Genomic DNA, 23,028 nt, shown 5'->3' with positions numbered 1-23,028 from the left:
TCATAGCTACGATTTTACATACCAGCTTAGTTGCCCTTCTGTACCCTCTCTAATTCAATAATATCCCGTTTGACAACTGGAGATAAAAACTATACGGCAAATTCTAGATAGGACCTTACCAGTGCTCTATACAGTGGAAGAATTACTCCCTCCTCCTGCAAATCTATGCCCTTGCCCTTGCGTGCTCATAAGCAAGACAAGACTCTAGAGTAGAATGTGATATGGTGGCATTTACCTGTATATGTGGTTAGAAAACAAAATGAGCAGGTAAATGAAAACAGTGAGATTTTTATGTTTGTGGCATGCAGCTGGTATGTTCCCATGAGGACAACAGCTCCTTATATATATTCTAGCTCAAGGATATAGGATATACATGGAGCCATAAGGCTAAATCAGGCATAAGCAACATGTGACCCACTTGGATATCCGTGAATTCCCAATATGTCCCCAAATGCCTATTACAAATAGTAAGATACAGAAAGCTGTAGTTCACCATCTGGTCAGCCATAGGTTGCCCATCCCTACTTTACTCCAGCACAGCTCTAATAGAAGGTAACAGCTCCGTAATTCACTACTCGCAAATCACATTTTTCCTCTTGGGGGTGCCCTCTGCCATACCTGCAACCAGAGTGAACTCTCATTTAATGGGCCAGTGTGTTTTTCCAGCATCAACTGCCGACCATTAGCAATGGGAGAAATACAAGGTTCAGGTAGGTAGGTATCATTTAGACAAAGAGGCTGAATACTTACCTGCATCAAGATACCCAAAAAATTAAATTGGACGGTTGCTGTTTATTTCTAGACGTCAGACTCAGTTCTTGATTAATCGTCTTCTTTATCGCCGAGGATTATGGGGAAAATGTGACTTTCTATGGAGACAATAAAACAGAGAAAAGACACTCATGAGCTGGACCCTGAATAGAATATAAAGCAGTTCCCTTTCTGTATCGCTCCCAAATTGTACTGCGCTACTGAACATGTTTGCTTCCTTATAAATAACCAGAAATAATCAGTAACAGGTTTAATAGAATAAAGAAGTCGATTGGCAGAGTCCCTGCCACCTCAAGAGGCCCAGGAGAATACCGGGCCAAAGGGAGTGAACCTCTAACAAAATAAGCTTAAGTATAGAACTGAATTATAATCCTTGCTCTGTGGATCATTTTGGTGGAAAAAGATGGATTTTTAACTTACCGAAAAATCTTTTTCTAGACGGCCCGGACTGTCAGTGCAGACGCTATGGGGTTAAGTATCCACCTCCGGAGGCAGGACAGAAGAAGAAACTGTTTTGGCTCCACCCTCCTCATATATACTGATGATCCTCCCTTATCCTTCAGTGTTGTTCTTTAGCTTAGTATGGAGGAGAATCACAGAGAACATGCAAACATGCACAACAATAACAGTTTACTCAACATAACATAACTAATAGCAGGGTGGGGCTTACTGCACTGACAGTCCGGGCCGTCTAGAAAAAGATTTTTCGGTAAGTTAAAAATCCATCTTTCTCTAGACCGGCCCTTCCTGTCAGTGCAGACGCTATGGGGACGTCAAAAAGCTGGTCCCCCAATTTGGGTGGGTACAATAATCACCGGTGCCGAACTACAGCTTGTAGAACCTTCCTACCAAAAGCTGCAGGGGCTGAGTGAAAAACATGAAGTCTGTAAAATTTTGAAAAGGTAGAGAGTGAGGCCCAAGTGGCTGCTCTACAAATTTGTTCAGGTGTAGCTGAATTGTATAGAGCCCAAGAAGTACTCAATGCTCTGGTGGAATGGGCTTTGACCTTAAACGGTCTAGTCTTGTTACTGAGATCGTACGCACAATTTATTGTATCAACCAACCATCTAGCAATTGTCCTCTTTGAAGCTGGTGACCCCTTGTTTCTACCATAAGTCACCAAAAAAGAATCTGTTTTTCTGTAGTTCTTGGATCTGTCTAGGTAGTATCTAATTGCCCTGACAACATCTAGCTTGTGTAGTTCTTTTTCCTTTGCATTTGATGGCTGTGGACATAGGGAAGGTAAGTTGATCTCTTCATTTATGTGAAAAGAGGAGACCACCTTGGGTGTAAATGATGGAATAGTTCTAAAAACTGCTCTGTCTTGATGCAGTATGAGCCATGGTTCCTTCTGGGAAAGGGCTGCCATATCCGAAACTCTCTTTGCGGATGTAATCGCTAGTAGAAAAGTCATCTTCCAAGTAAGGAACTTTATGGAACATGATGCTAAGGGTTCAAATGGGGGGCCCTGTAGTGCTGTTAATACCGTGGTAAGATCCCAAGGTGGTGTGGGGTCCCTAAACGGGGGTCTAACCTTGCCTACCCCTTGTAGGAACTGTATAAGATCTGGTTCTCTAGCCCATTGGCGTTGAAGCAGAAGGGAAAGTGCTGAAACTTGACCCTTAAGCGTAGCTAAGGAGAGACCCATTTGGAAGCCTTGAGTGAGAAATTCAACAATGGTTGGCATGGAAGCTTGGCGCCAAGGTAGACCCTTGGCCTCGCACCACTCAATGAACTTTTTCCAAGTTTTGTGGTACACTTTAGTTGTGGACTGTTTTCTGGCTTTCATTAATATGTCTGTGGCCTGGTTTGAGAACCCTTTGGAACGCCATATGTCGGATTCAATAGCCATGCCGTCAAATGTAGACGCTGTAAATTGTCGTGTTTGACTGGCCCCTGAGTCAGTAGATCTTGTCTGAGTGGTAGCCTCCACGGCTGAGCTGTTAACATATTTACAATCTCTGAGTACCATGGTCTCCTTGGCCAGTCTGGGGCGATGAGAATAGTTTGTGTCCCTTCCTGACGGATCTTGTTGATGACCCTTGGTAATAGGGCCAGTGGTGGAAACGCGTAGAATCTCCTGAAAGTCCACGGTATGACTAAAGCGTCCACGAATGCTGCTCCCGGATCCTGAGACCTTGCGCAGTATGTAGGCACTTTGCAGTTGTGTCTTGACACCAACATGTCTATGTCTGGTGTTCCCCATCTTGACACGATTTGTTGGAATACTTCGGGGTGGAGTTCCCATTCCCCTTGGTCTATTTGTTGTCGACTCAGGTAATCTGCTTCCCAATTCAGGACTCCTGGAATGAACACCGCTGAGATGGCTGGGACGTGGGATTCTGCCCATTCTAGGATCTGCGCGGCCTCGCTCATTGCTCTGGTGCTGCGAGTACCGCCTTGTTTGTTTAAATAGGCCACTGCACTGGTGTTGTCGGACTGGATCCTGAGAGGGTGCCCCGTCAGTTCGTGGGTCCAATGGAGTACAGCATGCTTGATCGCTCTGATCTCTAGAACGTTGATTGGCAGTTTTGATTCCTTTGATGCCCAGACTCCCTGGCAATTGCGAGGTGGAAAGGTCGCGCCCCAGCCCCTTAAGCTGGCATCCGTGGTAACCACCGTCCACTGGTGCTGGGTCCATGTCTTCCCTAGACAAAGGTTGGATTGCCGTGTCCACCAGTTCAGAGACCGTCGGACTGATTGGGTTATTGGAATTTGTTGTGACAGGTTGAAATGATCCTTGTTCCAGAGGTGTAAGAAATGATTTTGAAAGAGTCTCATGTGAAACCTGCCGAAGGGCAGGGCTTCTAACGCTGCTACCATGTAGCCCAGGAGCCGAAGGCAGAGCTCCGCCGACACTGTGGGCTGGTGGCAGACGTGTTGAGCTATGAGCGTAATCTGTTGGATTTTCTCCGAAGTCAGTGATATCGTCTGTAGGGAAGAGTCGAACCACATCCCTAGGAATTGAATTCTTTGTGACGGTCTGAGTTGGCTCTTTCTGTGGTTTATGATCCAGCCGTGTTGTTGGAGCGTGGTGATGCACAATTGTGTCTCTGTGAGACATTGGTCGTATGATGTGGATCTTATTAGCAGGTCGTCCAAGTACGGGGATAATGCGAGTCCCCTGCGTCTGAGGTATGCAATGAGAGGGCTGAGTATCTTTGTGAATACTCTGGGAGCTGTACAGAGGCCGAAAGGAAGGGCTCTGAATTGATAGTGTTCTTCGTAAATCGTGAATCTTAAGTATTGTTGAGATATTTTCCTGATGGGAACATGCAAGTAGGCGTCTTGTAGATCCACTTTTGTCATGTAGCATTGCTTCGTCATGGACATGAGAATTGATCGAATTGACTCCATGCGAAACTTCTGTTTGGAAACAAACTGATTTAGGGGTTTCAAATTTAGCACTGGTCTGAAAGAGCCCTCTTTCTTTGTAATGAGAAACCAATTTGAATAAAAACCCTTGTAACGTTCTCTTAAAGGCACTGTCATAATGACCTTGTTTTGTAGTAGCTCGTTTACTATTTTGGTGAGCGCCCTTAATTTGACAGGGTTCTTTGGTAAGGACGAGCGTCTGAACATGCGAGGGGGCATTGTGTCGAAAGGAATTCTGTACCCTTTGTTGATGATAGAGAGAACCCAATTGTCTTGTATATGAGTTTGCCAAATTGGAAAAAATTCTTGAAGACGGCCCCCTACTCCCTCCCGATCGGGGCTGCGCGAGTCAGGTGGAAGTGGACTTGGGGGGGCCGGATTTTCTATTTTGTCTCGTTTGATTTGACCAAGACGGTCTGACCTTCCTAGAGTCTGTATTTGTTTGCGAAGGCCGAAAGGAAGTGTTTCGAAAAGGCCGAAAGGAACGGTTTTGAGGGTTCCACGGTCTATTGTGAGGCCTAGTAGTGGATTCTTGTCTGGGCCTTTTCCCTGCTGGCAAAAAGGTACTTTTGCCACCTGTAACCTCATTTATGATTTGTTTCAAATCAGGCCCGAAAAGTGTGTCACCAGTGTATTTGAGGTTAAGCAATCTCGTTTTGGATGCTGTGTCTCCAGTCCACTGGCGGAGCCACAATGCACGCCTGGCTACTGTTGTATCAATGCTGGTCTTGGCCGCCAGCCGAACTGTGTCCATAGCAGCATCTGACAAAAAGGCTAGAGCTGAGCTAATACGATGTAGCTCCTCTTGTAATTCTTCCTGAGGTAGCTGATGGTTTAGCAACTCCTGGCACCAAAATCGCGCTGTGCGTGCTAAACCCGCAGATGCCACTGCTGGTCTGAGGATCGCTGTGGCGTGTGTATATCCCCTTCTTAGAGACACTTCCATTTTCTTGTCCACTGGTTCCTTGAAAGCTGCCTCTTCAGTGGGTAATGTGGTGTTTTTGGACAGTCTGGCGACAGCCGAATCGACCTTTGGTGCCCTATCCCACATCTTGTGTTGTTCCTCAGGAATAGGGTAAGTATTGAGAAAACGTTGAGTGAGTGTGAGCCTGTGATCAGGCTTTGACCATTCGTTTTCAATAACTTGTGACACCGACTTGAAAATGGGAAAGACCCTTGATCTTTTAGGTTGTACTCCTAAAGGTGGCCATACACGGATAGATCCGCTCGTTTGGCGATGTCGCCAAACGAGCGGATCTCCCTCCGATATGCCCACCTTGAGGTGGGCAATATCGGGCTGATCCGATCGTGGGCCCTAGGGCCCAACGATCGGATCCTAGCGTTCGCCAAACGGGCGGTCGGATCGCGGGACCGCATCAACGAACAGATGCGGCCGCGATCCGATGGGATTTTTAATCCCATCCGATCGAGATCTGGCCGACTTTCGGCCAGATCTCGATCAGGGAAGCCCGTCGGGGGCCCCCATACACGGGCCAATAAGCTGCCGACACGGTCTGTCGGCAGCTTTTATCGGCCCGTGTATGGCCACCTTAAGACTCTATCAGCCTTTGATGTAGTTGTTGTTTCATCTTTGATTTCTAGGGTGGCTAGCATCTCCCGCAGTAAACGTTTTGCTATGTCGGGGCCCGCTAGGGAGCGGTATTGATGTTCATTATCTGAATCATCAGAAGAATTTTCGCTAGCTGAGAATGTACCCTGTACTGGGTCGCTATCCTGATCACTGATCTCACTTGAGTCAGAGGAATTGGTATCTAAAAGGAGATGTGGTTTTCTCTTTTTACTGTGTGCCGGTGTTTTCTGAACTGATGATTGAATTGTGGATTTTATCCAGTCAAATAGTTCCTCTAATTGAGGTGTTTTTGCTGAAGTGGAAGGAACGTGCCCTTGTGTGTCATTACTCTGAGGGGCATCTACAATGTCTTGCGATAGAATGGGGTGAGGTGACAGAACAGGTGCCAATTCTAGTGGTTCCGCACAGTCCTGGCAGATCCCCTGTTCACTTTTGCGCAAAGTATGCTTGCACTTTTTGCATTTTTGAGGCTGTGTCTGTGACCGCTTTGTTGAAGCCTTTTTGGTCTTAGGAGTAGGGATGGTTGTAGTCATCTCCTTTCTGAGGTCTTCTAACACATTGTCTGTATCCATAATGTCTTAATGGGTAATAGATCTGTGTGATAGAAAAGAAAAAGCCTGTATGTTTGTGACTTAGCTCTGTAGAAAACACAGCAACTGGTCGTACAGTAATGCCTTATAGCCCTACAATTTTGCCAGTAATTCTGCAGTAAGGTATAGCCTATGAGAGACAATAATCCATGACACTTAAGACATGCTTGCTTTCATTGTGCCTTGTAATGCGTGCCGACTGACAACTACTGTTGTTGTCTGGGCTTTTCTCAGTACCTGTTATAAGTGATTCGGGAACGAATCAATCTCCCTGCTGCAGCGTGTAGGAGCTGTTGTACTGCTCTGCCCACCACGGAACGAATCCAAGATGGCGGCCGCGTACAATAACGTAGTGCGCGACTCGTGGCGCCACTAACCTTGCGCGTCTAGTTGGTGCCAACGCTGAACCGGAAGTCGCGGTTCTCCTCACCCTTGGCGGACACGCTACTTAATGCGGAAGTGCTGCTAGGGCGAAAATGCGCTCGTCGCTCAGTAGAGCGATGGAGTGTCCTGTAATCTGCACAATATTTGTCTCAGAAAGACTTTACTGTGAGAAAAGGCCAGCGTGTGTGGTGGCCTGCAGCAGTACTCGTCACTGATAGACTTTACTGCGCTTGGTGATACCAGCCATAGTAGTATCCTGCAAGCAGTATTTGTCTCTGAGAGACTTTACTGTCTTGCAGAGGGAATCAAGCCCTTTCCAAACTTCCTGCAGCAGTAGTTGTCTTTGAGAAGACTTTACTGTGCTGTGGGTGAAGTGTCCATCTTCCCTTGCCCCCAGTCCAGTGGAATGGAGTGAGCTGGCTCGAATGACTTCAATCCTGAAGAGAAAACTCACGAGTAAAATAAAAGGAATAATTTATAAAATAATAAAGATAAATTGAAGAGAAAAAAAAAAAAAAAAATGTTACTGTCCTAACCTCCAGCAGGACAGAAGAAAAAACTGAAGGATAAGGGAGGATCATCAGTATATATGAGGAGGGTGGAGCCAAAACAGTTTCTTCTTCTGTCCTGCCTCCGGAGGTGGATACTTAACCCCATAGCGTCTGCACTGACAGGAAGGGCCGGTCTAGAGAAATCCTTCCTATAGACATTGCCTTTTCTATTAATAACATTGGCATCAAATACCAACTTTACAGGCCAGGTGGCAGCACCAGATACAGAACTGCAAATTGGCTGCAAGCTTCCAGGGACACTGCACCGTGCAACGCCTATTAAAGCCACTGCCTGGTTGCTAGGGAGAGAGACCTTAGAAACCAGAGAACTATTAAAGTGAAATGAAGACCTGTAGTCAACTAAAAAATTATTTTCCCAATAGAATACTTCTATCTGCCTCAGTGATCTTATGTGTCATTGCTAAACTACAATTCCCAGAATTCTTTATAATAACCAGTAGCTGAGGTGTAGCTCATTTCACGACTGGCAGGCCACCAGAGGAGATCTCAGCAAGGCCATCATGAGTAGGAATGGGGGAAGTCCAATCAGGGACCCCATGAGATATGATGGTGGCCTTGGTTCTGTCTCACATGTAGCTCACATGTTATTGGCTGATACAGAATCCCCTTCTGTGTCATTACTCTAAAGCTGTATGTTACTGGCAGGGGGGTTAATAGGGGAAACAGACCCTCGGGAGTCCCAGGAGAAAAGAGGGCCCAGTGTACATCCCATCAGGCCGGTCTTGAGCGCAATTGGGCCCCGTGAGACCCATCATGAGACCGTTGCCACCACCTGTAATACTACATTACAGCTCCGACTCTGAGTGAGTCTCTGAACAGGCGTCAGACTCGGCTCCTCCTGGAGCTGAATATTAACTCCCTCCAATCCAATTTGAAAGGCAAGCCAACAATTTAAAGGTACATGGCACTGGGATAAAAAGCCTCTAATCTCCCAGACATCACTGTTTCTCCTTTGCACTAATTCTGTGTGATTTCTCACCCTGGGTCACATGCACAGATTGCCTACTACTGCCCTGTAGCCTATATATGTGTGTGTATATGTGTATGTGTATATGTGTGTGTGTGTGTGTATATATGTGTGTGTATGTGTGTGTATGTGTGTGTGTGTATATATGTGTGTGTACATGTGTGTGTGTGTGTGTATATATGTGTGTGTGTATAAATGTGTGTGTGTGTGTGTATTTATATATGTGTGTGTATATATTGTTTGTCTGTGTATATGTGTTTGTGTGTGTGTATATATGTGAGTGTGTGTGTGTATATATATATATATTATTATAATATATATAATATATATATATATATACACACATATATAAAATATATATATACACACACATTTATATACACATATACATATATATATATATATATATTATATATATAATGAATATTTACAGCCAATGTGGAAAAGCAAACCATTCCCTAAGCCACTCATACCTCCCTTCTCCATAGAAAACCCCAAGATAAGCACCAGGAAAGGCTGTGGACATTAAGGGCCACAAAAAGTACACTATAAAGCAGAGATTTTTTTAAACTTAAATGCACACAACATTAGATATGCAAAAGAAAAAATGGCAGTAAATTGCCCTCAATATAGTTCCAGAGCCATTATCTCACTGCTACTATAGGCACCATCTCTCCTACTATAACCTGCTATCCCACAGTCACACTCCCTTCCCAGAGACTATTATCCCACTGTTACTATAGGCACCATCTCTCCCTACTATACCTGCTATCCCACAGTCACACTCCCTTCCCAGAGACTATTTATCCCCACTGTTACTAAAGGCACCATCTCTCCCTACTAAAATTTTCAGAAGGCTCGGACCTGTGGTTTTCTAGATAACAGATCTTTCTGTAATTTGGATCACCATACATAAAGTCTACTAGAAAATGTTACTGGCTCTGCCCAAAGTTGCCCCAATTGCGCCCCACATTTGTTAAGATCGGCCCTACATTCCATCAAATACCAACAGCCCTAAATATAGACATGAGAGTGCCACTGAGGGAAACTGGGGGCCAGTGACTCTGAGAATCAAAATGCAAAAATGCAGTGGCTGCAAGTCTAATCCCAGTCTCTAGGCATGTGATCACAGCTGCATATAAACTGGAAACCTGCAAACTTCCAAGGATACTATGTCTAGCTATGACTATTAAAGCCATTCCCTGGTTGCTATGAGGTGAGAGCCTTAGCAACATGAAGCCTATTACAAGTAAAACATACAGAGCTGTCAAATAAAAAATCTAATCCCTAATAGAATACTTCTGACTAACTTGGTGATGATACTTGTAGTTGTCCAGCCATTGCCAGACTACAAGTCCCAGCATTCCCTGTGACAAGCAGTAGCTGAGTTGTAGTTCAGTTAACATCTGGTGGGTCACCAGACAGAGGAGATCTAAGCAGGACAACCATCAGTGGAGATTGGGGAGTCTAGTCAGGGGCCCCATGAGTTTTGATGATGGCCCTGGTTTCTAAAGCTGCTTAGGTTTGGGGTTGATTCTGTTTTCATTAAGCACAAGTTTTGACTGGTCACATGTCACATATGTACCTGAGCAAGTGATTGGCTGCCAGTGACTGGGGTGCCATGACTTAGCTCAGTATGACATCACTCTCAGGGAAGCTCTGATTGGATGAAAGTTGCCAGGGAAGTTAACTTGAGGGCTCAGGTATGGATGGCAGTTATTTCCGTTCAGGATTCAGAGGTAAGTGGAACTACTACAGAATCTGGGGGGGGAGATGACATATTACAAAAGGAGAATTAGGGATGGTTTGCCCCAAATGATTTATGGAAGCTTAGGGGAGTGAGGACAAACCACCCAAAACTACCCCTGGTACCAAAGCTCTCAAAATTGACCCCCATTGCCTGCTGTTGTATGTATGCCTGCCTGTGTATGGCCAACATAAGAATCCCAATCACAACAATTCATTTCTATGTCAATCACCCACACCCAAAAGGGTTTTTAGCTATTACTCTGTAAAGTCCCCCCCTACATGTGCATTTGGTAACCAGGATCACCCACACTTGGGTGGCAGGGGTGTCCAGGGTCCTTGATTGCACCAACCTTTTGTATCTCTCCTAATCAGCTTCATTCTATTAAATCTGCTACTGATTTGTGTGACTGGTTATTTTATAGAGGGGCAAGCATATTCAGTAGTGCAGTACAATTGGGAAAAATAGTGAAAGGGAAAACCCAGTATATACAGATATATATGGCAGAGAGGGCTCAGCTCACAACTTCTCCTCTCTATTTTTCTCTCCCCATAAAGCGATTTTTCGAGATTTTTTTCGAGATTTTTTTAGACATTTTTAGGAGATTTTCATCGAATTCTCAGAAGAAGATAGTCTTTTTAAACTAATCAATAACATCAAAGGCAGAAGAATAACAGCAACCTGCCCAACCCATTGAGGATCATCTGGAGGAAGGTAAGGATCCTGCATTTTCCCCTTTTGTAAAATGTTTTTTCAAAGTAGATGAGGCTGAAAAAAGACACACGTCCATCAAGCTCAACCTTTTTGTGTAACTGCTAGCAAAACCTCACTGACCCTAAAGCTAAACCTGTGCTTCTCTAGATACAGCTGAACTACAATTCCCAGCATCCCCTATGAGTTTGTAACTCTAAGGCAATGTGTATTTCATGTTCCTTGTATATTTATTGATACTTTTGAACTTTTATTAAGCCTCTCTTTAGTTATAAATGTCAACTGTTATTTGACGTCTAGGGTCCCACTCATCCTACCAACTGTCAAAAGCAACTGTTAAAAGCAACTGTCACTAGCATCAGCACTAGTGTGGATGATACAGTAGAACCCCCATTTTACATGCCCTGATTTTTAAGTTTTCCCTTATTTTACATTGTTCTTTTTGTATTTTATTGCATATAATGTGTAAGGTATCACTCTTGGCTGTAGACATTGCCATGTGTCAATATAGTTTTTAGATCCAGACATTATTCAATATTCCCATATATTTATTAGCCAGGGGCTTAGAGACCCCAGGGCAGGACTTAACTTTCTACAATTCCAGGGGTAAACCTGCAGCAAATAAGCACATACCCCAAATAACACTAAAATGGCCATGTAGGTGGCATTATTACAATGTGTAATTATAAATGAGAATAAGGAAACATTTAAACAGGAAAAAGGAAGAGTTGAAATGTTTTGTTTGGCCACTCAAAGACTTTTGCAGCTGCTGTCTAGTTGCTATAGTTTAATTACCATAACAACCACACACCAGTTTGGAAATAAAATGAGTACATGAATAGATGGGCTGAAAATAAATAATACTAGTACTGGTTTAAACCAATGGGGATAAGAAGTGTGAAAATGTCATAAAATGACTACTTTGCCCATATCAACTTCCCTTTCCCTACCTGCTCAGATGGGTAGCAGTGAGGTTACAGAGAGGTGCTTGTCTTGAGCTTGTAGTTTACCAGCAGCTACAAACAGTTGTATTCTTTATCTCCACTGAAGCAGCCACTTACACCAACCTTTTTTTTCTCATACAGGAGCGTCAAGATGGGTGCCGGACATTCTAACATCTTGCGTCGGCACCGGCATTCTGAGGTAAGGCAGATGGAAATATCAAGCTGTCGCTTCATGCCTGACGATTAGAGACCTTACCAACAGATAGAAAAGAAAATTCCTCAGATTATAAGAAATATTTCATAAACCCATTTGACAAACAGTTGTTCTATTTTTCTGATGTTCATGACAAATATGTTTCATAGTAAGTTAGGTTGAAAAAAAGACACACATTCATCATGTTCAACCTTTTGACTTTTTTCGCCAGTTGATCCAAAGGAAGGCAAAAAACCCCATTTGAAGCCTCTCCAATTTGCCTCAGAGGGGGAAAAAATTCCTTCCTGACACCAAAATGGTGATTGGTCTAGTTCCTGGATCAACTTGTACTATGAGCTATCTCCCATAACCCTGTATTCATTCACTTGCTAAAAAGGCATCCAACTCCTTCTTAAAGAAGGAAAGTCTAAAATAAAATAAAGCTTTAATTATTGGCCATAAAATGTAAATATTATTACCAGCAAGCATTTCTTCATTCCGTTTTTCATTCATTCTTGCGCTGTAATCGTTTTTCAAATAAGTGGCAAGCTGCACAGAAACGGATGTCTTTGCTCCAGTCCATAAATCCTTCTAATCAGGGCACACGCATGCGCAATCCGTCTAAGAGTGGCCCTGCGCAATCGCACTATGATCTCCTGTCTTCCCGAGAAGAGATGACGTTTAGGTCACGTGATCTGCCCATTCGTCATCCCTAAACTCTCTCTACCTGCATTTACTCCACCTTGATTGATGTTCGATTGAAATAAAGTGGGTTGATACCAATTACACCATTACCTGCCTGTGCCACTGCTTCTGTCCCTCTTAGAAGCCAAATGTCTGCAGTTTCTGTGAAAGTTGTGGACAAAACAGGCTCAAAACCGCAGAATCTTTGCTGCAAGGTTTATTAAACACAACATGTTTCGAGCATTGTGGCTCTTTGTCAAGTGTTCCGGAACACTTGACAAAGAGCCACAATGCTCGAAACATGTTGTGTTTAATAAACCTTGCAGCAAAGATTCTGCGGTTTTGAGCCTGTCTTGATTGATGTTCCCCTTTGCCTGGTAACAAAGGGAAGCTTTGAAGCGAGCACAGGAACAGAGGACACGCAAATATACCCAGCGTTCGGGTCTGTAAAACATATTGTGGCACTTACAGGCTTATTCAAAGAATGTGCACTATAGATGCGACACCAATGCTTATCACTGTGTAGCGACGTATGCGTGCTTGTTTGGTTACACCACAGGGTCACGGAAGAAGCGCATCCGCACTAGAGACAAAGCGCAGGGAGGCAATTTGAAAATGGAAGTTTACACTATAGAAAAATTTTGGAATGGAAGTGCACAAAACTGTAAAGCCATTGCAATTCTCAATGCGGCGTTTCAGGAGGGGGGATAATGGCAAAGAGAAAGAGGGAGGTTATTTTTTTTAACTTTCCTTCTCCTTTAAAGCTATCTAATGTCAGCCTGTACCACTGATTCAGGGAGAGAATTCAACTGTAAAAAAAAAAAACCTTCCAAACCATTAGGAGGAAACTCTTTTCTTCTAATTGGAATGGGTGACAAGCACTTAACCATTGTTTATTAATTGTTTCCCATTCTCTATAGACTGTCGACATCAAACAGTCTCTTGATGCTTGTGAGCCCCAGGTAGGTGTCTCTCTTTCAGAAATGAAGGAGGAGTTGGTGAGAGTCATCCAGAAGGAGATGAAGATGGCAGCAGGGGCCGAAAATCTGTACCATGCCACCAAGGACAGAAAGACCAGAGCCCTGATGAAGGAGCTGAGGAAGAGCAGTGAGAAGAGGCTGAAAGCCCTTTACTCCTCTCTCCTCAAGCTCAATGAGGAGATAGTTCGGAGGGAAGCAGAGCATGTTCCAGGTGAGTCACAACAGGCTCTAGCCACTTTTCTATTGGCATTATATGGGGTAACGTGTGTCATCCTAACATCCCATCCACTACCCCTTCATGGACATTAAACTAAGCCCCACAGAACTATAGATGAATTGTATGGCTTTTGCATGTACTTTTAAAACCACTGATTATTAATAGCATCTTACCAAATCAAGAAACATCTTTAAGCCTTAGGTTCAAGAAAGTTTTTATATTTGAAAATTCATTCACTATGTTTATTTACTGTCTCTTTAGATGCAGCAGTGGAGACTGCTAGTGACACTGGTGTAAACCTCCCAGCAGAAGAGGTCAGCGCAGAAGAGGTCAGCGCAGAAGAGGTTCAGGTTGTTTCAGAACCTGACAGTGATTCTTTCCAAGTGAGTATTTTATACTGATGCCATTCATTTCTTGGCCAGAACATAAACATTGCTTTTATCATATCCATGTGATGCCACATTCATTCATTGCACAATTGTCCCTTGTTTGCAGCATCAACATGACAAATCCACTGAAGAACCAGTGCCAGAGGTAGACGAGCTGCCTGACGAGTCATCGGAGAGGTGAGGAGATTACACAATACATAATTCAATAGCACAAAGCCACCTATGAATTATGGCTATGGGGTGCTGTGCTATTGAGGATTATGGAGAATGAATCGGCTAAGGGTAAAAAGAAACGCAAAATAACAAACTTACTTTTCCTTATAGTGAGATATCTGTGGATGAAGAAAACATCAGCCCAACTCCACCTGATGCAGCAGAAGGATGTCCACTGGCAGTGACAAAGGACCCACAGTAAGATGCAACCTGCACATGATGATTATTATGACTATTAACATTTCATTTGAAATAAAAATGAGTTTCATGTTGGGTATTTCTTTTTCAGAGCTTTGCAGTTGACCAACTACAGACTGCAAGACTTCAACCAACGTGGTTTCCTAGGCGAGGGCGGATTTGCCAAGGTAATATTAAACTTAATCCATAATTAGGATGACTATTGGCACATGCAAGAACAGTGGCTAAACAGTTAGTTCTGTTACCTTGCAATGCTGGGGCAAGTATGGATCGATTCTTGCAGCTCTCTGAAAGGGGTATGGATGTTCTGCATGTATCTTCCTGCATTTCCTGAGATACTCTCTTATTCCAGGTTCTCCTTGTTGAACACGCGGCAACCAAAAGATCCTATGCCCTGAAAATCTTGAAAAAGGAGAGCATCAACTCCTCAAGGGGCATTGAAAGGTCAGTTTATGGAAATGATCATTTTAGCATGGTTGGCTTTGTTACTTACCCATGTCCCTTTTCTGACAATGAATGCTTTTAATATTCAGGATCTTGCTAGAGAAACGGGTTGCTTTCGCCGTTGCTGACCACCCTTTCGTTGTGGATATCCACGCCACGTTCCAGTCAGAATACCATCTATTCTTTCTGATGGAGTACGTTGCTGGCGGCTGCTTAAAGAGCTACCTGCAGAGGGAAGGTGCATTTGAACAACCAAGAGCTATGTAAGTACAAATTAACCTTTACCTAGAGTCATGCGGGTGCCATTCATACAAAGTAAGTAGTATACGGGGTCTGGCTCCTTGTTTATCTAACAAAGGCAAGAGGATGTAAGAAAACATCATTATTTGGAAATACATAACATATTTATTTAAGCGGAGCTGCAGGCAGAACATACAATGATAGTAAGTGGGTCTCTTGACTTACAGCGAGCCAGTAATATTTAGACAGAGATACACTACACTAACAAATATAGGACTATGTATTCAATAACCTAATGATGGGAGTCTCTTTGCAGGTTCTATGCTGCTTGCACGCTGATGGCCATTTCTTATTTACATGAAAATGACATCATACACCGGTAAGTATATTTATTATTTTCATGTACATGAAACATTTTGCAATATAAAATGTGAGGGAGCATTACTGCTAAACATATCAGACAAAAGAGTAGAAGCCAATATTAATATCCCCTTTAGAGCATGACCACAAGAGCAAGAGAACTTCAGCCTTGTGCTTTTAAAAGGCCATGGATCTACTTAGTGACTTATAATATCCTTATATTTTACATAATTAATTGTATTATTCACGTTACATCACTAATTATTTCCCCTTTTGTGACAGTGTGCCAGATATGTTGTACTTTGCTAACTTTTGCTGTTGTTTTACCACAGAGATCTCAAGCCGGAAAACCTACTTTTAGACAGCAGCGGATACGTTAAACTGGCTGATTTTGGGCTGAGCAAAGACGGTAAGGATTCTAATAAACTAACACATCACAAAAAGGTTCAGTTTCACATAATGTTATTGAGGTTCATGAAGTGACTGACATTTGTAGTTTCATATTATGAGAAAGTGAGAGTGAACTTTTCCTACTAAGTTATGCTTTAGCAGAGCAGATTAAAGGAGGAAAGAAAAGGTGAAATCACTGGAGGGTGCCAACTGTTAGGCATATCCCCCATTGATTAGCATCACTTAATGTTCAGTTTGTTTGCTGAGCATGCAGGTCGGGATGAAAAGAAAGCTGAACAGTTACTGTATGTGTCTAATGTGGCCCAGCAACTAGTGGCCAACTGGCTAAAAGGTTAGAGAGAGACGCAACATAGTGATTTGTGTTCTGGCTGTTACGTTAGACATCGGTTTACTCCAGCTATTATGGATTACATTTTTTGGCTGACTATATTGAAAACTTTTTTTTCACAGACAATATTTTACCCAGTTTCATTATCAAACTAAACATTATTAAACTGAGAGTCGATACAGATAAATAAGCCCCAAATGATCATCCGTTTACTTACAATAACTGTTTTTTTCAGGAATTGGCTATGAAGGCCGAACAAGTAGCCTGAAAGGATCTTTTGGCTACATGGCACCAGAAGTCATTGCCAGGGAGCCATACTCAAGATCTGTCGACTGGTGGTCTCTGGGCATTGTAATATACGAAATGCTAGTTGGGGAGGTAAGTAGGAACCTTAATAACTGGACGGAATAGGCAACTGTTTATTAACTTAATAACATCAAGCATCAGATATATTAGTTACATATAGCCACAGAGCAATAAGTTGTTTGTGTGGCAGCATTTTTGCATTGATTGCATTTGTAGGGAATATAAATGGTATGCTAAGATATGCCCACTACAATCTATCCTTACAAACCCCCTTAATGTATGTAGCAACAGGTTTTGAAGCCTTCATAGCCACTTACAACTGATTAGTTCTATAAACTATAGTAACAGAGAACTTTCTTATGTTCCACATTGCAGAAACCAATGCTGAGACCATCTACTGGTTTAGTCGTCCCGACGTTCCTGGCAGCGGATGCCATCAACTTAATATCAGGGGTAAGTTACTCAGTAAGTTAAGGGCGCAAGCTGTGGTCTAACCAGTAATTCATGAACAGGTAGCACTATCCTTGCATCCCTTAAATCATATACTTCCAATTTGTGCAGTCTAACTGTGTATTAGCCTTTATAGCCATTAACTGTCACACAGCGCTGCAACATAGCTTATCTGCTACTGTTTCTAAGGTCAATCATTCTCTTTCTTTGTAGCTCTTACAGCGGGACCCATTGAAGCGGCTGGGCTCAAGTGAAGAAGATGCATGTGATGTTATGCATCATTATTTCTTTCGAGTAAGTTCATCTTTCAGTCAACTTTTGGTAGCTACAGAAATGAACTAAGGGTAAGGCCACACGTGGAGATTCGGCACTGAGGCAACTTTGGGCGACTATTGAAAACGCAATCGCCGCATGTGCATTAGCGCAGCGACTTTTCATTGTAGCCTATGGGGAAACCCGCTGAGGCAGTTCGGGTAGATAGTCGCTCAAAAGACGAGGGAATTAGTAGCCAGGAGAAAAAATCTTGCGGAATCTCCTCGTGTGGACTAGCCCTAAAGATACAGATGAACTCCCAATGTTTATATGCTAATCAAATATATTTTAAATAAAATAAAAGTGTAAGTATGCTAAGTAACAATTAATAATAAATGTTTTTATATTGTCTATTAACCAGAGCATTGACTGGATGGCTTTGCTAGAGAGAAGAATGCAGCCCCCGTTCATACCTGAGGATGTTAGACTTTCCGAGGATAAAGATCAACATCTAGTTCTAACTCCTCCCTCCGAGGGTTCCTTGGCCATGGAAAAGGAGATTGCGGAAGCCTTTAGGGACTTCGATTATACCGCAATGTAGAGCTCCAGGATCAACCTGCAATGCCAAAATCACCAGCGTGAGATCTTGATTTATACTTCCCTTCCTTCCTCTGCAGTAGGACCGGCGGCGCCCCCCCACTTGCACCACAGCTCAACCAGCAGTGCCCCTCCTCCTTCCACCTCCACCAGCGGTGCCCCTCCTCCTTCCACCACAGCTCCACCAGAGTTGAACCTCCTTTTACCACCATAGCTCCCCCAGCAGTGCTCCCCTACTTCAAACTAAAATATGGTATCATAAACAGGAGCGCACTTAAGCCACTCGGTAGACACAGCATTCCTTTTCACTCCATCCCTCAGTGTGCAGACGCCGGGGTCTGTGGGCTGCCTGGGTTTTAATGGAATGGAATAGAATGCAGCATTCACCAAGCAGCTTAATGATGCTCATGTGTATGCTACCATATTGCTTTCTATATCTTATCCTTCCTCCATAATACCACCAGCGGTGACCATCCCCTTTCAATAATAGTTACACCAGAGTTGCCTTCCCTTTCCATATAAAATATGGTATCATGAACTGGAACACCATTAAGCCACTCAGTAGACACTACATTACTTTTCACTCCATCCCTCAGTGTGCAGACGCCGGGGTCTGTGGGCTGCCTGGGGTTAAATGGAATGGAATAGAATGCAGCATTCACCAAGCAGCTTAATGGTGCTCATGTGTATGCTGCCATATTGCTTTGTATTTTTTTTCCTTCCACCCTAATACCACCACCGGTGACCTCCCCCCTTAAATCAGTTACACCAGCTTTGCCTACCCTTTCCATATAAAATATGGTTTCATAGACAGAAGCCCCCTTAAGCCACTCGGTAGACCCTGCATTCTTTTTCACTCCATCCCTCAGTGTGCAGACGCCGGGGTCTGTGAGCACCTGAGGTTTAATGGAATGGAATAGAATGCAGCATTCACCAAGCAGCTTAATGACGCTCATGTGTATGCTGCCATATTGCTTTCTATTCTTATCCTTCCACCATACCACCAGCGGTGACCCCCCCTTTAAATCAGTTACACCAGCGGTGCCTCCCCTTTCCATATAAAATATGGTTTCATAGACAGAAGTCCCCTTAAGCCACTCGGTAGACCCTGCATTCTTTTTCACTCCATCACTCAGACTGTAGAAGCCGGGTCTGCAGGCTGTGTGATTTCCAAAGGAATGGAACAGAATGCAGAGTTCACCTAGCAGCCTAAAAGGTGCTCATGTGTATGTTGCCATATTCCTTTCTGTTTCCCTTACCCTATTTTCCTTAATTATATATGACGCGTTGATCCTGGGAGCAAATCCGATTGCCATTAAGGAGTCAGGAAGGAATTTTTTCCTCTAGTTTCTCAGAGGTTTTTTGCCTTCCTCAGGATCAAAAAGCGTAGTTTTTTCATTTTTATCAATAATAAATAAATTATTACATATTTAATTAACTTCCATGTCGCTGTGTGTATTTTTATTCCTGGTATTGGTCTGTCTATTTTACTAGAGAGGGGGAGGGAGTAAAAAAATGGCTTGCAATAAAGAAACACTGAAAGGTTCAGTACCTGTGAGTGACACCAGTCCTACTGCAGGTATGGCTGCTCCACCAAGCATTATCACACTGGCCCGGAGAGTTTGTTTATAATAGGTATTCTTTGCATTCTCCCACCATTCATCATCATGGTATGAAGGCTGAATGCTCAGTACACCTGCTGGTACATACACGCATCAAAAAGCTGGAGAAGAGAAGAAAAATAATTAATAAAATAAACTCAGGGTTTAGTAACACTTTAATGTATCAAAGTAAGATTAAAAAGTTATAAAAGCACAAGACAAAATTATGAATGTATTTAAGGCCCTAAGGATATCTAAATTGTGAAATGTTGCAGCCGTATTCAGAATAAAGAATGGATCCCACTCTCCCTTTCATAGCTGGTCAGGTACCATCCCCATAGGGAATATAATGCACATGAGCAAACTCTTCAGACCTGAGCCCAAATCAGTGAAGGTTAACATGCACAACAAAATCTTCATAGTCAGATGTGAAGATGCCTGTGTGCCTGTGGGTACAAAGCCTAAATCTGTAGGGTTACTATGTAGTTGTTTCTCCTATTAACACAAAATATTGGTAGGTGAGCAGTAATGCTCAGAATACATTTGCATTACAGAGGTATAGGGGAATCCTTCGGATTTGTGGCACACAGGTAATAAATGTATATGTGTCAAATCCATTCCCCTTTTAAAATACATGGGGGTTCATATTGTGGGGTTCACATCGACCAGGCAGAGAAACATTTCCTGATTTGTTCTTAGGATTTGTGTAATGCTTCAATGTCTGATAGGTGATGCTCAGGTTTTTGGCAGGCGTCTACTCTACCACCAGCCCCTTCTCCCATAACCTACCTTAATTGGCCGGCTCACCATGTCCCATGCAGGGTTTGAAAGTTGTGGTTGGAAAGAATGGGTAGAGTTCAAAACAAATAGCTGTCATAGGAAACTTTGTAAACACGAAAGGTGTGCAGTATGTGTTTTACGTTAAACTGCTTCTACTTGTTGGTATTGAGTCTGTGTTTGCACCTTGGCTGGCCTGTGCCAGAGGAGAGTGAAGTAGGCACTAGGTTTAAGGAAAGAGGCAAGCCCGTATCCTCAGCTCTCTTTACCCAAAGAAGGTCCTGAGCCAATTTTCCTTCACTTCAGTAGGCATACAGTACCTTGAATGAGCTCTAGCAGAGCTTGAGTGATACACTGTTTCTGTACCTTTAAGAGGTGGTTCCTGAGGTACACAGGGTATAGATAGCTACATTGACCAATCACCTTTAATAGCAGGGAGAAGCGGGCTAGACCAGGTGAGCATACCCTGAACTATTAAGCGTGTAATCCAAATGGAAGAGTGCGCTGGGATGAGCGCCCCTGTGAAGTGACCTGGTAGCTGAAGCAGAAGTTCCCAGCTGGCCCCAAGTGAGGCAGCCCCAGGATGAAAGTGAAGAAGCACTACTTCAATGAGTGGCCTATGAAAATGCGCTTGTTGCAGCTGGCACTGTATAAAGTGGTTATAGACTGCATTATTACATTGATCTACAACTATATAACACACACGATTTGAAGCCTGGGCTAGTTAGTGAACATAAAAAGGACCCAGTGGTCTCTAATTTCCCTTTAATGTTTGGGAGGATGTTCATCCAATATAATGTAGATTTTGGAAGCACTCAAAACAGCAGGATAACTGCAATTAAGCTTTTATTGTGCATCCACATGACATGTTTCGGGCTCACAGGCCATTTTTCAAGCTTAATTACAGTCATCCTGCTGTTGTGAGTGCTTCCCATTCTACATTATAGTTACAAGTTCTGTGCCCCTATAGCTACATCTCTGATTAAGACCATAAGAAACACAGAGGTGTTTGAAACACTGATCTTTCTGCACACAAGGAAATAACACAGTGTATGAAGTTGAAAACACATGAACATATGAGTGGATACTAAGTTTGGGGTAAGAAATTGAGGCTTTTGGAACACCCTTCCTAAACTGCCCGAGTACTGGCCCCAAAATCCTGTTTTTATCTATAATAGTTTTCATACAAACAATCTGTTATACCAAAAAAAATCATTGTGGAAAATATTCCCTTTGTCATGTTCTATAATAAGGCTCTGTGTATTCCATTTGTCCCTCTTCAAGTGCAGCAATGGCATTAAAACTGGTGTAAATAAAATCTCCATATTTACAAACAGAAATCTGACAAAATACTGACTCAGCTTCCACTTTCCATACTCTGGTGAAAGTAAGAACAATTTACAGACACTTTTGTGAATATAAAAAAACACCAATTTACCACCTGCGGTGCTCCTGGAGATTAGGTTACTGGGAATCACTGTTTGTTTCAATAATGTTAGTTTCCCCGCTCTGCAGCTTTTAGTTTTGGAGTACCCCCCCCCCCCCGAGTATATAGAAATCTGTTGTAAAAGAAATAAAAGCGCAAAGAGACAAAGGATCTTTTCTAAGTGCAGTATTTAGTTGTAGTTCAACATATACCTGCATAAAAAGTTACACTTACAGGATAAAAAATTTCAATATTGCATATAAATTTCTTATCTGTCTGTATGTGTCCTTCTCAGTCCAACTCTGTGTGTGTCCAGCGCTCGGAACCAGTCCTGTGCCAGCAAATCTTTCTATGGACAAATACAAGAGTCCTCTGCACTCAACCCATTATCAATATATTTAAGACAGAGACATTTTGTGCATACTGCTACTGAAAATGCCTTACCCTTTAACCAAAACAGGGATTGTTTGTCCATATATTGCAATATATTTAAGCTGGCCAACTACGTCAAAGTCATCCCATATCTGGCCAGTCCTATGTTCAATTTTCATCTGTAAAATTTGTAAAATGTATAATGAAGCAATAGAATTCTTAATGAACCAGATGAAAATTGAGCATAGGACTGGCCAGATATGGGATGACTTTGACGTAGTTGGCCAGCTTAAATATATTGCAATATATGGACAAACAATCCCTGTGTTTTTTAAAGGGTAAGGCATTTTTCAGTAGCAGTATGCACAAAATGTCTGTCTTAAATATATTGATAATGGGTTGAGTGCAGAGGACCTCTTGTATTTGTCTATATGTATTTTGTGGTCACAGCCTCATTGCACCCCCCTTGCACTTTCCCTTGTTTGTAATAATCTTTCTATGTTCAGGATCTCGAGCTCTCCTGTTTAACACTCATTTGCGGAGGGACTTCAGACAGATAAACGGACTCCTCGCTCTTGTCCAACGCATTTCACAGAATTCGATCCGATTTCTCAAGGACTGCATGTCTTCTACATCACTTCCTTCCCCCTTATACTGGTCATCATTAACCCTTACCATTGTTAACCCTTCCCTAAAATATTTTTATACATTTTATTGAATATCAAAACCCCATCATAAATTAATTTAAAACCGATTAAATTCATCATTAACCCTTACCCTTCCCTAAAATATTTTTATACATTTTATTGAATATCATAACCCCATCATAAATTAATTTAAAACCGATTAAATTCATCATTAACCCTTACCATTGTTAACGCTTCCCTAAAATATTTTTATACATTTTATTGAATATCATAACCCCATCATAAATTAAT

At 42.7% G+C, this 23,028-nt stretch overlaps 2 protein-coding genes across 7 annotated transcripts in view; one reads left to right on the top strand and one right to left on the bottom strand.

Moving 5' to 3' along the window:
* LOC108702210 (phosphatidylinositol glycan anchor biosynthesis class U protein) overlaps positions 1 to 19,617 on the bottom strand; it is a 55,929-nt gene extending 36,312 nt beyond the window's left edge. The window contains exons 1-7 of one of the 6 annotated variants that reach the window (XM_041578256.1): positions 19,467 to 19,617; positions 17,791 to 17,933; positions 15,020 to 15,195; positions 14,772 to 14,928; positions 14,428 to 14,538; positions 11,659 to 11,903; positions 751 to 869 (exon numbers count right to left, since the gene is read on the bottom strand). The gene's annotated coding sequence lies outside the window, so the exon portion shown is untranslated. Of the gene's footprint in view, positions 1 to 750; positions 870 to 11,658; positions 11,904 to 14,427; positions 14,539 to 14,771; positions 14,944 to 15,019; positions 15,196 to 16,526; positions 16,546 to 17,790; positions 17,934 to 19,466 lie in introns of those variants that run through there. The other 5 variants (XM_041578254.1, XM_041578255.1, XM_041578258.1 and 2 more) reach the window with 5 other exon arrangements.
* On the top strand, positions 13,428 to 14,185 carry LOC121398839 (serine/threonine-protein kinase N2-like). Its single transcript, XM_041578261.1, has 2 exons — positions 13,428 to 13,720; positions 13,988 to 14,185. Exons 1-2 carry the CDS (start codon positions 13,513 to 13,515, stop codon positions 14,125 to 14,127), a joined length of 348 nt encoding a protein of 115 aa, XP_041434195.1. The 5' UTR covers positions 13,428 to 13,512; the 3' UTR covers positions 14,128 to 14,185.
* Positions 19,618 to 23,028: the final 3,411 nt, after the last annotated feature.

Source organism: Xenopus laevis, chromosome 9_10S (genome assembly GCF_017654675.1).
Source record: "Xenopus laevis strain J_2021 chromosome 9_10S, Xenopus_laevis_v10.1, whole genome shotgun sequence".
Classification (NCBI taxonomy): domain Eukaryota; kingdom Metazoa; phylum Chordata; class Amphibia; order Anura; family Pipidae; genus Xenopus; species Xenopus laevis.
Note: the sequence above shows the minus strand (reverse complement) of the source record. Positions and strands in the feature narration are given on the sequence as shown.